The sequence below is a fragment of the Sturnira hondurensis genome, unplaced genomic scaffold (genome assembly GCF_014824575.4).
Source record: "Sturnira hondurensis isolate 20B ecotype Veracruz unplaced genomic scaffold, ASM1482457v3 Scaffold0021143, whole genome shotgun sequence".
In the NCBI taxonomy this organism is placed as follows: Eukaryota; Metazoa; Chordata; class Mammalia; order Chiroptera; family Phyllostomidae; genus Sturnira; species Sturnira hondurensis.
In genome coordinates, this window is record NW_028093774.1 from 30,867,676 (window position 1) to 30,884,079 (window position 16,404).

General features: G+C 44.3%; 1 protein-coding gene across 1 annotated transcript; it reads left to right on the plus strand.

The window, feature by feature from the left end:
* The first annotated feature begins 1,265 nt into the window (after positions 1 to 1,265).
* CDC50B (cell division cycle 50 P4-ATPase accessory subunit B) lies at positions 1,266 to 4,731 on the plus strand. Its single transcript, XM_037031455.1, has one exon. It carries the CDS (start codon positions 1,510 to 1,512, stop codon positions 2,569 to 2,571), a length of 1,062 nt encoding a protein of 353 aa, XP_036887350.1. The 5' UTR covers positions 1,266 to 1,509; the 3' UTR covers positions 2,572 to 4,731.
* Positions 4,732 to 16,404: the final 11,673 nt, after the last annotated feature.

A 16,404-nucleotide genomic window follows, 5' to 3' on the forward strand; every position in this document is an offset into this window, starting at 1 on the left:
AACATATTTGAACAAATAATAAAGGAGAACTTCCCCAGTCTGGCAAAGGAAATAGACTTCCAGGAAATCCAGGAAGCTCAGAGAGTGCCAAAGAAGTTGGACCCAAGAAGGAACACACCAAGGCACATCATAATTACATTAGCCAAGACTAAAATGAAGGAGAGAATCCTAGAAGCAGCAAGGGATAAGGGGACAGTCACCTACAAAGGAGTACCCATCAGACTGTCAGCGGATTTCTCAAAAGAGACCTTACAGGCAAGAAGGGGCTGGAAAGAAGTATTCCAAGTCATGAAATCCAAAGACCTACAGCCAAGATTGCTTTATCCAGCAAAGCTTTCATTTAGAATGGAAGGACAGATAAAGTGCTTCTCAGGTAAGGTCAAGTTCAAGGAGTTCATCATCACCAAGCCCTTATTATATGAAATGCTAAAGGGACTTATCTAAGAAAAAGAAGATAAAAATAGGAACAGTGAAAGGACAGCAAACACACAGTTATTAACAACCACACCTAAAACAGAAGCAAACCAAGAAGACAGCTAGATCAGGAGTGGAACCATAGAAATGAAGAACACATGGAGGGTTAGAAACAGGGGGGTGGGAGGGGGAGAAGAGGGGAGAAGGCACAGAAAATAGCATAGATGGTAGGCAGAAAATAGATAGGGGGGAGAGTGAGAATAGTGGGAGAAATATAGAATCCAAAGAACTTGAGACACGTGGTTATAAACTAAGTGGGGGAGAATGGTGGGGGAGGGAGGGTGTGGGTGGAGGGGATTGAAGGGGGGGAATAGAACAACTGTAATGGTATAATCAATAAAATATATTTTAAAAAAAAGAATTCATAACAGATTTGCCATAGTGTAATGCCCTGAGATTACAATTTGTGGCTTAAATTTGACCAAAAGGGTAACCTACAAAGGCAAAAGGATCTAGCTACTTTTTTTCCCAGATAAAATAGGATTAATAACCTGAAATCGTCAGGTCTCCAGGGCCCTGTGGTACAGTCCCTCTTGTGCTGCAGGCTGCAGCTCCTATGATTTCCGGGAAGACTGGCCCAGCCACCGCAGTATCTTGGAAGGTAAAAGGGAAGCTGGTAGCTGAGCATTGTATGAGCCACTCAAAGGCAGCCTGGGGCCGCCACACCTGGAGGAGGAGCTGGCATCCCGACCTACCAGGACCCAGAGGAAACATGAGCCCTGGGCTGGCCAGGTGAGGAAAGGTGTGCCCAGCCGGCTCACCTTTGGAGGCGGGGCGCGACTCCCGATTACCATTAGGGGCGGAGCCGGCCCGGATCACCTGGGCCCAGGCGGAACTGTGGTGTTAGGTCGGTGCACTGAGAACCAGGAATTTAGGCTCACCAGTGCGGGGGGCCAGAGGCGGGACCAAAGCTCACCTGCTCCCGCTGAAACCTGACGCTGGAGTGGCCCCTGAGATCGCCCAGCGCGGAGGTGGAGGCGACCCGGCTGGCCCCATCTGAGCCACCCTCCATTAGTCTGTACCGGTGGGGCCGCCATGACCTGGAGCGCCACGGCTCGGGGCGCCCACCAGCCCGACAACACCGCGTTTATGCAGCAGCGCCTACCCGCCTGGCAGCCACTGCTGTCGGCCAGCATCACGTTGCCGCTCTTCTTCTGCGCGGGCCTGGCCTTCATCGGCCTGGGCCTGGGCCTCTACTACTCTTCCAACGCCATCAAGGAGCTCGAGTACGACTACACGGGCAACCCTGGCACCGGGAACTGCTCGCGGTGCGGCGTGGCGGACCAGGACCGCGCGCCGCCGCCCACCTGCTTGTGCGCCTGGTACTTCTCACTGCCTGAGTTCTTCCAAGGCCCGGTGTACCTCTACTACGAGCTCACCAACTTTTACCAGAACAGCCGGCGCTACAGCGTGTCCCGCGACGACGCGCAGCTGAGTGGGCTGCCAAGCGCTCTGCGCCACCCAGTCAACGAGTGCGCCCCCTACCAGCGCAGCGCGACCGGCCTGCCCATTGCGCCCTGCGGTGCCATTGCCAACAGCCTCTTCAACGACTCCTTTTCGCTGTGGCATCAGCGCCAGCCCGGAGGGCCCTACGTCGAGGTGCCACTCGACCGCACCGGCATCGCCTGGTGGACCGACTACCACGTCAAGTTCCACAACCCGCCGCTGGTGAACGGCAGCCTGGCGCTGGCCTTCCAGGGAACCGCGCGCCCGCCCAATTGGCCCCGGCCAGTCTACCAGCTCAGTCCCGACCCCAACAACACCGGCTTCATCAACCAGGACTTCGTGGTGTGGATGCGCATCGCGGCGCTACCCACGTTCCGCAAGCTGTACGCGCGCATCCGGCAGGGCAACTACTCCACCGGGCTGCCGCGCGGCGCCTACCGCGTCAACATCACCTACAACTACCCCGTTCGCGCCTTCGGTGGCCACAAGCGCATCATCTTCAGCAGTATCTCGTGGATGGGCGGCAAGAACCCCTTCCTGGGCATCGTCTACCTGGTCGTGGGGTCCCTCTGCATCGTCACAGGCTTCGTCATGCTTGTCGTCTACATTCGCTACCAGGACCAGAACGACGAGGATGAGGACCAGGAATGATTTCCTGTTCAGAGCATCCATCCTGCTTCTTGCCAAAACTCTCTTGCAAGCTTCTTTTGGCTTCTGCCCCTTGCCCCTCATCCAGTCCCAACCTAGCCTCACTTTACCTGCTGTGGATGAAGGGCCCAGAGAGAGTAATTACATCCCACTGGGGGCTGCCAGACTCTTGCTGGGTTGTTTAGGCTGGATGTTTGTGACAACCTTGCAAAATCTCCCCATCTACTTCACGATTTACCGAGTTGACATGTTAGGTTCTTAAGGTCCATAACATTTAAGATCTAAAGGAAGGGCAGAGACTCATTTTCATCTATTTAATGAAGAGTCAGACCTAAAGATGTTAAATAATTCATTCAAGATCAGGCAGCTACTCGTTGGCTCCTGACTCTCATTCTAGAGTGTTTACCACTAAGTACGCTGGTTTTCTTTCCTTACCCTTTCTTTTTCTTTTATTGGTGGAGGGGGGGAAGTAGGTGGGATAGAGAGTGAGCCCACAAATAACCTGCTGCAGTATGGAGAGCTGGGGGAGTCCATATTTGTTTAAAATATAGATGAATTAGGAGGCACCATCCCCAGAGGTTCTGACAATAAGGCAGGGATGAGACTCTTGAAACTGTGTTTCTCACAAGCCCCTCTGGAGATTCTTCCTGTAACCCCTCAACCTGGGGAATTACTGCCCTGAAACAGGCAACAGGTAGAATACTGGATGTTTCCCTATTTCTTCATGTGTCTGAGGTTGGTCCTGGAACAATCACCAGAGGCCAGTTTTTCAGGTATTTAGTCCCAGGGTCAGTGGCAGTCAATAGTGCAGGTTTGGTCTAGCACTCCACCTTGAACATGGCAGGGACTGTTTTAACCTCAGAAATCAGCTGGAAGGGATCTTAGAGGGAAGGTGCTTTTCCTGGGTCATATTTATTATACCTACCTTTTTCCTAAGGTCTAAGAAAAAAACCTTAAATCTATATTCTCAAGTGAAGTTTCTTTGTTCCTAGTAGTTATGTTTAAATGAATGCTAAGGAGTTTACTCCTCATACGTAAAGTAGTCTTATATGTAGAGTAGACTCTTAAGAATTATTTGAACATTGGAGATAATGTTAAACTCTGATTAAAACTGTCCTAATATATACAAAGTTATTCTAAGAAGCAATAGAATTATTTTTTCAATCTTTTTATGCCTACAGAACTTAAAGAGAACTTAGTGATATCATCTTACCCAGCTTATTGGCTGCAAGCAGCTGTGTGGCATTGTGTCAGACAGGATTCTCTGGCACCTACCTGCTCCCTGTCACAGCTACTTTCCAGTTGCTACCATTTTTGCTCAGACCAGTAAGATGCTGCAAGACCTGGGAGTATTTTGTTTTTAGTAATCAAAGAAATCGAGTTGTATTGAGTGTTTTACATTAATTCTATTTTACTGTACTCTAGTTCTTTAAAAATTAATAATTGATAGACAGCATGCGTGTTCCTGACATCTGGTCAGATCTTTGGAATGTGATTTAAGTAGTTCTGTCCCACTCTTTACATACACTAAACATTTTTTTTAGCAATTTCAGTGTGTTGACCTCCCAACTCCTGAAGGTGACACCATTCAGTTGTCAGATTGCACATTGTGATGTTAAGCTATGAAAATAGGATCATTGTACAGAGTAATTCGTATTTATTATGAATGTTTGATCTAGCAGTTCACTAGCCTAGCCCGTCTTTATGTTGGAGCTGAGAATTGACTACATTTTTTTACTGTGTAGTCGAGAGCAACCATGTATTTTGCTGTCATCTGTACAACATTCAGTCTATTGCTGTAACATTTTAAGCAAGAATACAAAATTTAAGGTCTCTGATTAAATCACTGACTAAGGTTCCAGGCCCAATTCTCTGGGTTTTTGAAAGAGAATAAAGGTTATGTTTGTTTTAACTTTGTTATCGCATTTGCTTAATGCTTTTGAACTATGATCTTAAAGGCACAAACAGTACCGTCCTCTTGGCTCATTTGTTATTAGCAGACATATTGCAGCAATTAAGTCATCCTTCAGAATAAGGCTCAAAGTGAACTCAGTCTTTCAGGGGTAACTGCCTAAAACCACTTGAATTTATCTCAACAACAACGTGCAATAGGAATTAGATGATCTTCAAATATTGTTTGACTTTGCAAAAATGAGGTCAATTAAAAATACACATAGTATTAAAGATTATTAATGAATGTGATTATGGCCGTTTTCCTTATTTCTGCATCTTTCTCAAATTCTGAATTGCAATTATTTGTCAGGTATTTTTTACTACAAAACCACGGAAATCTTAAAAAAATGTGAAACATATTCTCGTGCTGTAGCTTTTTCTTTGCTATCTCAGGATTCTAGCTGGGATTGGATTTTTTTGTTGCTGGTAAGTGTATCCTAGTTGAATCTGTCTTCTGGGTGGAAAAGAGGGAACCTCAACAACTGAACCAGAAAGGTGCTTTGATCTATCCTCATAAAATAAAACAAAAAAAGAAGAAACTAATGTGGTTAGTGGGAACTCCCCAAATAGAATAATATAACAAAGATTTTTCCATGTCTCTCCAGAATCAAATCAACTAGACAAACAATTTACTAACTATGCAATTGTTAAAAATCAAAGACAGAATAGTAGTGTGGGATTTCCCTTAGTAATAAATATCATTTCACAATATGTAACTCCAGCCCTTTCTGCCTTACTTTTAATCCCTTGCTCTCTTTCTGTCATTGGCAATCTCAACAATCTTAAATTCTCAAAGAGTTATTGGTAGAGTTGCAATGTAATCAATTCCTTATATGCCCTTGGATATAAGTCATCAGTCACTGGAATAATAGTCAATTCCTTCCTTATTTTTGCCAGGCATTTCTTTATACCCCAGTTTTTTCCTATAGCTAAAACATAGCTGACTGGTTTTAGATAACAAATTTAAAAAATATATATTTTTTAACTTCAATCCCCCCCTCAGGAGAATTTCTCTTAATTTCCCTCCAACAAAAAAGAAGTCGTTTTTAAAGTGTCAGTAAGAAGGTTGTAGTGAACCTGACTGAAACGCATTAAGATCCTAACAAGATCTCACATGAGGGTAGTGCCTTGTGTAAAGAATTTGCAAAAATGTTAACAGTGCTGACTCGAGTCAGCTGTGTATACAGCTGACTCTGTATACACAACCACCTCCCATAATTGTCCTAATAAGACTAACAATGTGTATCCAGGAAAAAGTACTTCCCCACTGTTTGGGTCAGCAAGCCAGTATGGGGGTTCAGGATGAGTCACCCCAAGATGTGCCGTTGTGGAATGCAGGTCGTTTTGAGCTAAAGACATCTTTGGCTTATACAGCTGATGTACTATAGAATTGTACACCTGAAACCTAATGCTTTTGTTGACCGATGTCACCCCAAAAAATTCAATAAAAATCTTTTAAAATTAGAGATGATCAGAGATGACCTCTATGGACCTATCCGTAGGGCAGGCCAAACTCCCACTCACCAAGTGCATTGTTACTCTCCTGCAGTGGCTCCTCGAAGCACGCCCTGTGCACCTTATCTGATCCCTGGCTCAGGATGCCTTACGTGCTCAAGTTCTCTCTCTGTCCCTGAACCTCTTCTGCTTGTGGGGCCTACGACTTCCTCAGATATGTGGGATTCCCCTAAATTTGGTTATTTGTTTTGGCTAATCTGCCGTGTGTCTTTTTGATTATTAGACCATCCAAAAGGACCTTGAGGGTGGAAGGTTGTTCCTCCCCCAGAGTATAATTTCTTTATTTCATGTACATGGCTGAGCAGGTCACCACAGGACAGAAAAATCCTGTGGCAAAGAAACCCAGGGTAGACTGTCTGGGAGTGTAGAAAGCAAGGAGGAGGGAAGTTAAAGGGAAAGATGAGGTTTGGAGCAGGAGGCATTTTTCTGAGCTAGCAAGGTGGCCAGAAGGCAGGGGTGGGGGTCGGCGGGGAAGGGAGCCCATCACCGAGGGCAGAGCTCACCAGTGGACTCGTGGATGACAAGGCCTTTGAGAAATTCGGTAAGCCAAGGATGGTTCACCTTCTTCTGAACCCCTCAGCTTGTCTTTTTGATCAATTTGAGTGTGATTTATCTTTTTCCTTAGAAGCAAAGGTATTGCTGTCAAGAACCTTTGCTAATAGCCTTGCCCTCAAGATTGAGCATTAAAGTTCCCATTAAAGTGGCTAAAACCTTACATTACTGATGAAAACTGTAAATGATGTGTCATTTGCAATGATACTTTGTTCTTCTAAAAGGCCTTTGTTCTGAAAACCCAAGGTGCTTAACACTATGTGGTCTCATTAATCTTATCCATCAAAACACAGGAGCTTTTAGAAAGTCATCAAGACTGATGAAGTAGAAGTATATTCCTTTCTATTTTCCTCAGTTTTGGTCAGAATTCTCTAAAAGTGGTGTTTTATTTTATTTTTTTTAACTAAGGGTTTTATTTTTTTAATTTTATTTATTTTTTACTTTATTTTTTACAAGATTTTATTTACTTATTTTTAGGGGAAGGGAGGGAGAAAGAGAGGGAGAGAAACATCAGTGTGTGGTTGTACTTGTGGCGCCCCTACTGGGGACCTGGCTGGCAACCCAGGCATGTGCCCTGACTGGGAATTGAACCGGCGAACCTTTGGTTCATAGGCCAGTACTCAATCCATTGAACCACCCCAGCTAGAGCTAGTAGGTAGTGTTTTAAATAAGAACACAATCTCTGGGTGTGGCAGTGCTAGTAATTTGAATGGACCACTTGAGTATTTTCAGTGACAGACTTGATTAATTTTTTCTTATGATTTTAATAAGTACAATCTATTTTCCATTTTTGTTAAAGAATCTAAAATGGGAAAGGCAACACTTTCTGCTCATAGAACGTGACAGCATGCAATATACTTTTTACTCTTTTCCTTCAGGTCTTTAGTGGTTAAGCGTTACCTGTCCTGTCAACATAATTTGCAAAACAAAACAAAAACAAAAAATACCGGAACTATAGTGTTTCTCCAATTTTACTTAGATTAGGTCGCATACTCCTTCCATGAATCTAGAAAAACATTATTGAATACTGTACATATAAAGAGTAGAATCTCTATCTCCATCTTAACTTCGCTCCAAATTTACATTCCCTGCAACACACCTAAATTTCCTCCAGGTGGCACGTGACTCACTGACCCCCTCCCTAAACCAGTTCTCACTAGTCCCAGGTGCTGACCATGACTCCTATGCTCCTCTCAATCACCCGGGCCAAAAACCTGACTTGCTTCTTTGACTCTTCCCCCTGTTTCTTTCCTCATCCAAATGGGATGTGACTCCAGGTCCAAGTGCGGTTTCAATCAGGTGTCTCTCTGTCACTGCTGTTGCCCAGGGCTTTGTTATTTTTCACTCGGAAGTCGGAGGTGCCTCCTGATTGGGCTCCAGTTCAGTCCCCACATCCCATCCACAATGAGCTAGCCAAAACACAGACTTCACCAGGTTACCCTCAACTTGGAACCTCTCGTGTCCACGCTCAGCCCATGGGAGGAAGTCTAAGTTTCTCAGAAGAGCCTACCAGACCTTCATGGTTGGCTTTGTCTCAAATCTTCACCCCCTTTTCCTCCAAGACCCTCCAAATCCCAGCCATGTTGAATAATGTGAAGAGGCCTGAACCCAACATCCCCCCATGTCTTTGCCTGTGGTCTTGCTCGCCCACCTGACCACCCAAATCTGCCCATTCACCCTCCAGACCACGCTCAGTGTTTGTGTCCTCTGTCCTCTGGGAAGCCAGTCACTGCAGGCCCTCTGGGCTTCCTCTGCTCCCTGTCCCCAGTGTACTCTCCGCTTTGTGCTGGTCCCATTCTGCCGTCACAGCATCACTGTGCTGCCTAGGAATCGCTTACTGCTTGCTTATCTGTCTCCATATCCAGACCGTCAGTTCTCTGAGGGCCAAGAATGTTTTTTTCTCACTCATCTTTACTGTTGCCAGTGCCAAGTTGAGTCATGAGCACATGGTATGTCCTCAAACATTTGTTGAATGATTATTAGGAAATCAACAATTCCATTACAAGTAGTGAGCACACTATTGCTTACAGTATAGTTGGATGCATAGGAAATAACTGAGGAAGCAAACCAGATGTGGAAATGACACCCCAAACGTCTCAAAATCGTACACTAAGGAGTGCTGGGGATGCGCAAATATTCTTAACACCATGGAAATGCTGAGCTTAAAGTTTCCATTTGGAGAACGTAAATGTGCAATCAGGTTTTCCTCCATAAACTAATTCACAGAAATGAATAGCAGATGGCTTATATTAATCCATTGATAATGGGGACAGTTACTTAACACCCAAAGGTAATCAATGTTTTTCCTATTAAACTCCAGTGAGTTAATGGAATGTTTATACTTTTGTGGTGCTTTTCATAAAGAAGAATTCTTTCCTTACTATAGTATTCTATAATCAACTGTAAATGAACATTGCTTTCCTCTGACAGATAATTACCCCAAAATCCATTTAAATGAAAATAACACTTGTAGAGAAATATCCAGAAAGGAAAGCAAAAATAAATGAAATACTCGCTGTCCCATTTGCTGACTGGTATTTGGTTTATAACATTTGGCACATCCTGGTATCTACATAATAGTAGTTTTAGAACCATAAATAATATTTTACAGAGGTCACACCATAATTATTTAAGTTTAGGGGTTTATTTCCCTGAGCACAAAGTAGCTATGAATGAATTATGTTTAGTGTGATCTGCCACAGAAGGACCATAAACCTCCAAGTCATAGCAAACTGTGGGATATTACGCCAATGCATCAGGAAAACTGTACGTGTAAAAGAATCATGCATGATAAAGGAAAGGTATTATTATTTTTTTTCAAGTAATATATGTTACTGGGCAGGAGCTATAAAACTTTGTTATGTTAAACTTTCCTCTGATTCTGGAAAACAAGTTAAGAAATAGCTTTGCCCCGTCAGCCCTCAACCAGCAAAGCAGGCTGTGGCACCCGAGAAAGGGCCTGGGGAGGAGAGTTTGGCCTTGAATCAGGAACAGTTTCCCTCCCCAGGGGCCTGCACCTCAAACACATGAAAACAAAGAAAGGCTGCAGAACACAGGAGGTGGTTTTGCAAACTTCGCTTGACTGCCAGTGTTCCCTGCCCTGACCGTGACCAAGGCAAATATTTTTGTAGATAGGAGTGAGGGGAGAGAGAGTTTTTAGCATTAAGGTGCAGTTCACTTTTCAAATGAAATCTAGTTAAAACTCTTAAATGAAGTTGTTAAGCACTTAACCATACACCAGACGACGTGCTAAGCAATTGTCCTTGGTTTTCTCATTGAATTTTTCCAACCCTAATATCATCCTCATTGTTGCAAATGTAGAAACAGAGGTTTGGAAAAATAAAGAAAATGGTCCCAGGTGACACATTTGGTGAGAGACAGCCAGGGCCTGCAGCTGAGGTCAGTGTGACTGCAAAAGCCCTGCTATTCAGAGTCAACAGTGACACTTTCCAGGATCTAAGCACCTATAGTATCACATTGTCATCCTCACTTCGACCCTATGAAATAGATACTATTGTTATCTGCCTGTCACAGGTGAGGAAGCTAAAGCTCAAGAGAGGAGAAGTAACCAGCCTCAGGCATCGTAGATGATGACCGAGAGCCACAGTTCCAACCAGCTGGTCAGACTGAGGCCCCACAGTGAGGCACTGGACTTCCCTTATGAATGTTGAGATTAATCTTATTTAGGAAGAGGAATAGACACGATGCTCCTGAAAAAAAAAAAAAGGACAGGGTTGGGAGAGTGAGAGGGACGGGGATTCCTGCTAGACCCACTGGAAAGGAAGGCTTACTACACAGCTTCAGTAACTTAGACCAGGTGATTGTAGATTAGGGGATAGACAACTAGACCAATGGGATAGAACAGACGGGGAATCCAAGTCAGAGGAAAAGCTCAGAAGTGATCACAATTTAGGAAAGTGGTTACCTCCGAGGACAAGGCAAATGAAGTGGGCAGGGAAGGGCAAAGAGGGCACCAAAGGGGCTGGTAACATTCTGTTGCTTAAACTAGACAGTGGACAGCCTGGTGTCCGTTTTGCTGTTATTCCTGAAATTGTGTGTATAGCATAGTATTGAAAAGAATAACAACAGCCTGGACACTTCACCTTGTTCTAAGGAAAAGCAGTGGCGGGGGTTCTAAGACTAGACTTTCATGATAGCTTTATTTTTATGTATTTACGTAATTTAATTAATTAATTAACTAATTTTTTTTCCCATGACAGCTTTAGATTCTGTTCCTTTCTATGGTGTCTCCACTGAGACTCCATTACAGACTCAAGTAATGCACAAGGTTAGAATAAGTCATTCTGAAGCATTTGTCACCCTGTTAAGGACCTTGGAAAAATTTTTATTTCAGCATTTTCTTTAAATTGACTAATAAAAATGACATTAGGTGTACTGCCGTCCAAAGTATTCCTTTTTAGTTGAATGTTTGAAGGAGTAGAGGTGCCTCTGTGGGTCAGTGCCCTGGGAATTCTGCTGGGCCTGGGGTTCCTGGTTTGTCCGAACCCAGTATGGAGGAAGCAGAGGCCTTGGGCAACGTTAGGAAGGAGAGGAAGTGTTTGGATGAGAGATGCCCCCTACCGGACCAAAGCCTCACACCTCCTCCTCATCGTCTGGCATCAGAACAAAAAATGGGCCCTGGCTGGTGTGGCTCAGTGGATGGAGTGGGGGCCTGTGAACCGAAAGATTGACGCTTCTCTTCCCAGTCAGGGCATACACCTGGGTTGCAGGCCTGGTCGCTGGGTGGGGGTATGTGAGAGGCAACCAATCCACGTATCTCTCGCGCATTGCTGTTTCTCTCCGTCTCTTTCTCTTTCTCCCTCCCTTCCCCTCTTTCTGAAAGTACATAAATAAAATATTTTTTAAGCTATAATGTCATTAAAAGTAATTTTTTTAAAGAACAAAAACCAGGAGGGAATGAACTCTAAGCACAGAAATCTTGGGACGGGGATGCGGTGCATTTTAACCACATTCTTGTGAATTTGTTACTGAGGGGAATCAGGTAGCCAAGCAGCGGGGCTCTATCCCAGGCCCTCCTGTTTTCACCCCTGTCGCACACCCCAGGGCTGGGGGAGAAAGGGGAGATTCCACAGAACTGGGAAGAGGAGGCTTCAACTCTGCCGCCTGGACCCCTGAAGCCAACTCACTGTGTGGCTTTGCTGACGCTGCCAAGGGCTGTGACCAGACGGAGCCTGACACCAGAGACATGGATGGGGGTAGTGCAGTTTCTCAGGTTAATGCGGATCCAACCTGAAATACGAATCTTGCTTCTAAAGATGTGCACTACTGCCCTCCGCTGGACGGAGACAGAATCACCAGCATGTATCTACCTCTGTGACTAAGGCGAGTGGAAAAGGAAAAAAGTCCGTGTTTATGAGACTGTGCATGATCGTGTGAAACACTAGTTTCAAAAATTAAAGTTCCTGAGAGAAAATTAAAGTCCCTGAAACACTAGTTTCAAAAATTAAAGTTCCTGATAGATTTTTTTAATCTATCAAAAAAGAGGCCTATTTACCTTCAATTTGTATTCAATAAATATAGAATATTTTTTCAAATATAATTCTGCGGGTACTACCAATTTGTTCTTTCCTATGAAAAACCTGTGTTTATTTTAGAGCTATGTTATAAAAAAGGTTCTTCATGATGGTGTTAGAAAAGTGTACACCAGCTACTTTGTTTTAGGCTTACGTAGGAAAAGTGGAAAAGACACCTAGTATTCTTTTTACCAAAAACTTTTCCAAATAGGCACAAATGTGTCATTTTATATTAGAAACTGGGTTTTTTTCAATGAAAGGCTGATGACTATTGGCAGGCACCTCTCCCAGGAACATGACATTGCCTCACAGGCTTGATGGATGGACGGATAAAGCCTGTCCGCAGCCCACCCCTTTCAGAAAGAAAACCTCTGGAGCACCGGTGGCAAACACAGGGCCTACAGGCTGAACCTGGCCCTCCACCTTGTTTCTACCTGGCGGCAGTGCCGAGCTCTGCCTAACTGTTAAGGAATAGTTACATTTACACAGCCTCAAAGTTGCATTTGGCCCCCTGAAGGCAACCATGAGGCTGATGTGGCCCCCAGTGGAAATGAGTTTGACACCCTGCTGTAGATGCACCAACCTTTTGGCGTCTGTGGGCCACACTGGAAGAAGAACAGTTGTCCTGGGCCACACATTAAATACATTGTGACACATAATCACAAAAAATCATAATGTATTAAGTAAATTTCTGACTTTGTGTTGGGTCGCATTCATAGCCACCCTGGGCTGCATGTGGCCCGTAGGCAGCGGGCCAGACAGCCCTGCCTAGTGTCTGTCTTACAGCAAACTAAGTCTGTTCACTTGGGGTCCCACAAATTGCTTACACTGAGACAGTAATGTAAGTGTGGATGGTTTTAGACTTTGCATATTTTTCAGAGGTTGACAGTCGAACCTAAGAAATAGTAATAGAACTTTTTTGTAAACTACTTTAAAATCTTATAGACCTTAAGTCTTGTAATATGCTTTGACAGTGAAATATGCCACATTTCTTCCATTCTAAGATACACTCCCCTCCACACACATGTTTTCACATCTCTAAAATTAGGACGTGTCTCACTATCCATGGCATCTTACAGCTGCAATCACGCGGACTCACCATCAGCCCAGTGACCGTCGTGGTGAGGTCACCATTGTGCAGCCCTGTCACTGCGTTTTGGGGTGACACACTAGATTGTGTGTGATAACACAGACACTGAAACTTCTCTCTGCAGAAGAATTTGGAAGACTTGAACTCCCGAGTATGAAGGGTTTTAGGAGAAACTTAGCCAATTTAGTTTACATGTATTTTTATTTCTACATCTGCACCAATGGATACATGATAAAAATCTATCTGAATGAGTACAAAAGAATCCTTTAATAAGGATAAAATGCAAAACTTTAAATGTCAACAATTCTTAGGTCCTGTTTTAGTTGACAGAATTTTTTCCCTTGTGGTACATAAAATAATGGTGTATGTTACCATTGACGGCTTCTTAAATTCAATGAATTACAAAGTATAAAACAGGGCAGTGGAAAGAATGCTGCTGAATTCAAAACCAGATGACAGAAGAAGGCACTCACTGAAACAGCACATTCACTCAATTTTCACACTCTGCACCATCCATCAGTTTTGAGAAGGAAATGGAATTTCAAAAATTCTCTCACTCCTCTGATGTACCCAAGTATCAGAAGAATAAAATGCTGTGCCCCATCCCAGCATAGATCAGCCTCTCAGCCGTCAGCATCTCACTACAATTACTGGACGTGGGCCAATAACTTCCTGGGTCACAAAGAGGACAGGTGAGGGGCTCCGAGATCAAAGCCAGCATGGAGCTCTTCCGAAGCCCCTGTGATATGCCTCACTGGAAGAATGCACAGGGGAATAGAGTGTCAGAAGAGTGAGAATGTTGAAGCATCTTTCTCAGTCCCTGGGGCCTACTTCAGACCAGGAAGCTTTGCTGAATGGACATGCATCACAGCTCTGTCTATTACATCTCTCTGTGCTCTCTCGACAGGACTTGTATATGAGTGTGTGAGGTTGATGACCAAATATAAATCAGAGTTATTTCTGTTGACAGGAAATAAAGTTAGACCATCAGACATACTCAGAGCCAATATCTGCTTTCATGTTTTGCAAAGTTACAGGGAAAAGATGTCTTTCATTACTGTGACTGCCTTGTCGGAGCTATGAGCAAGCCAATTCCATTCCAACTCGGTTCTCTGCTCAGCCAAGAATGGAAACCGTACTGTGATAAAATATTGCCAAGGGAGAGACCCAAATAAAAGCCTCCCGGTCGATTTTGAAGACGCCCTTCAACCCCGCCCCCACCACCCTGCTCAAGGAATCAGGTTTTTGTTTTTCCTTCAAAAATTGTTTCTTGTTCCCCCACCACCCATCTTCACCTCCTCACCTCCCTCCCTAGGCTCCATTTCAGCCAAGTTCATAGAATCAAATAAAATTTTTTTAATGTACACAAAGTCTTATTCCAATTTTTAGGTTTTGGGTAGTATAAAACATACACAAATATGAGATAAAGCAGGCTTATAGACGACTCAGGAATAATGCATCAATTCTTGTCACACGTTCGCCTGAGAGAGTCCCTTTCCCGGCCCTTCGAAAGGTGCATTTCCATCTGACTTCACTCCAGATGCAGGGGGCTTGTTTCAGTGCGAAGTCAAGCCACTGGCTCAAGAGACTGGAGAGCGACTCTCACTGCGGTGTTTCCCTGCGATAAACTCCATCTTTTCTGCACCTTCCAAAGTTCCTTAAGTTTGAAAATTTTCCTGCTTTCTTCACACAGCTCCGGTGTCTCTTTGGCATTGCAGGCTCTCTGGACCTCTCCTTTTTTCAAGAGACTTTTAAAAGCTCTTCGTCCATCCTGGAGCACCCCCTTTTCAGGTTCTTGGGGCTCTCACCCTGGAGTTCTCTCGATACTTTCTCCGAGCACGTAGTCTCATCCTAGGCAAACATTAGCACAGAGCACGGATGTAGCAGCCTTTCAGTTTTATGGTTTCAAGCACAGACTAAAAGCATTCTACATTCACAGGCGATTTTGAGTGGGGAAGAATTTAAGGTGCTTTGAGTGGCAGACTAGTGACTGAGACAAGCGCTGGCGTGGGAGGTGGGCCCTGTGGATATGGTCAATTTTCTGTCACTACCTGAGACTGTGACTTGGACAAGTTGTTTAATGTTTGGTGCCTCCTCCTCTGTAAAATAAGGCCATTGGATTCCTTTTCAGTGACAGCATCCTGAGATTTGGAATTTAGATGAAAAATTTTACGGTGGATTGGACATAAGACTCATTTTTTTTTGTAATGGTGAAGCATGCATCATTTCCCTGAAATGTCTTCTGTAGATTATTTCTTTCCGTAAGGTGCTCCACACACTGGTTTTGCTGAAGTGTGGAAAAAGGCCACGGTCAAACAAGTTAAAATAAGGTTTCCTTCCTGCAGGACTTCTCAGAGCCTGTAGAAGGCTACTATGCTTATAAATCTCCAGGAAGAAGACCCAGTGCTGTAAAACTATGCAAATACATTTGAACAAGCGCTTCTTTCGGTTCAAACACCATTTCCCGTCGTACAGACAGGCGGCGCCATGTGAGGCACCTTGGAGAATGGTGCTCGGGGAGGTTTCTTAGGGAGAAATGAAACCATCGAGTCTGCTGGAGATCCTAACAGAGGAGAGTCCTCTGGTTTTCAACATTGTAACGCTGAAAAATGTTAAAGGTTATATTGAGGTTTATTTTAGACTTAGTTCCTTCCAAAGTCAACTTCTAAACTTTTTTTTTAATGATATGCTTATTCAGTCCCCAACATGCGAGGGGGAAGGAGCAGGCCGTGGCCGCTGTGATCCTAACCCTCCTGCTGTCCCAGGCCCAGCCCAACCTGCACTCCTCCAGCCGTCATTCTCCTCACTCACACAGACACGCCTAAACTGCACACTGAGTCTGCGTCCCAGAACAGCTAAAATCTAAGGAATCCAAGCCTCTATGTTTCACTGCCAAGGACTGTTCTGGAAAGTTCACTGATCTTTGAAATCTGCTAGCCCCTCAACCCACTGAAGGGGGTCAAAAGAGTTAAAAGATTCCAGATGGGGCCGGAGCAGACTCTCTAATTTCTTCCACCTCTGTTGCTCATTCAGGGTGTGACCTGCAAAGGTCACTAAATCTCTATGTGCTTTCAACTCCCCATTTATAAAACTTGGCCACTACATATTGGTGTTGAGGATGTTCAGAGATTCTTGCATTAAAGTCACTGCCAAGGCCAAATCCCCTGCCTGATTTGGGTGTGTGGTTACCGG

Coding starts and splice junctions, on each gene's coding strand:
- CDC50B (XM_037031455.1), top strand. CDS start 1,510: ATGACCTGGAGCGCCACGGCTCGGGGCGCCCACCAGCCCGACAACACC.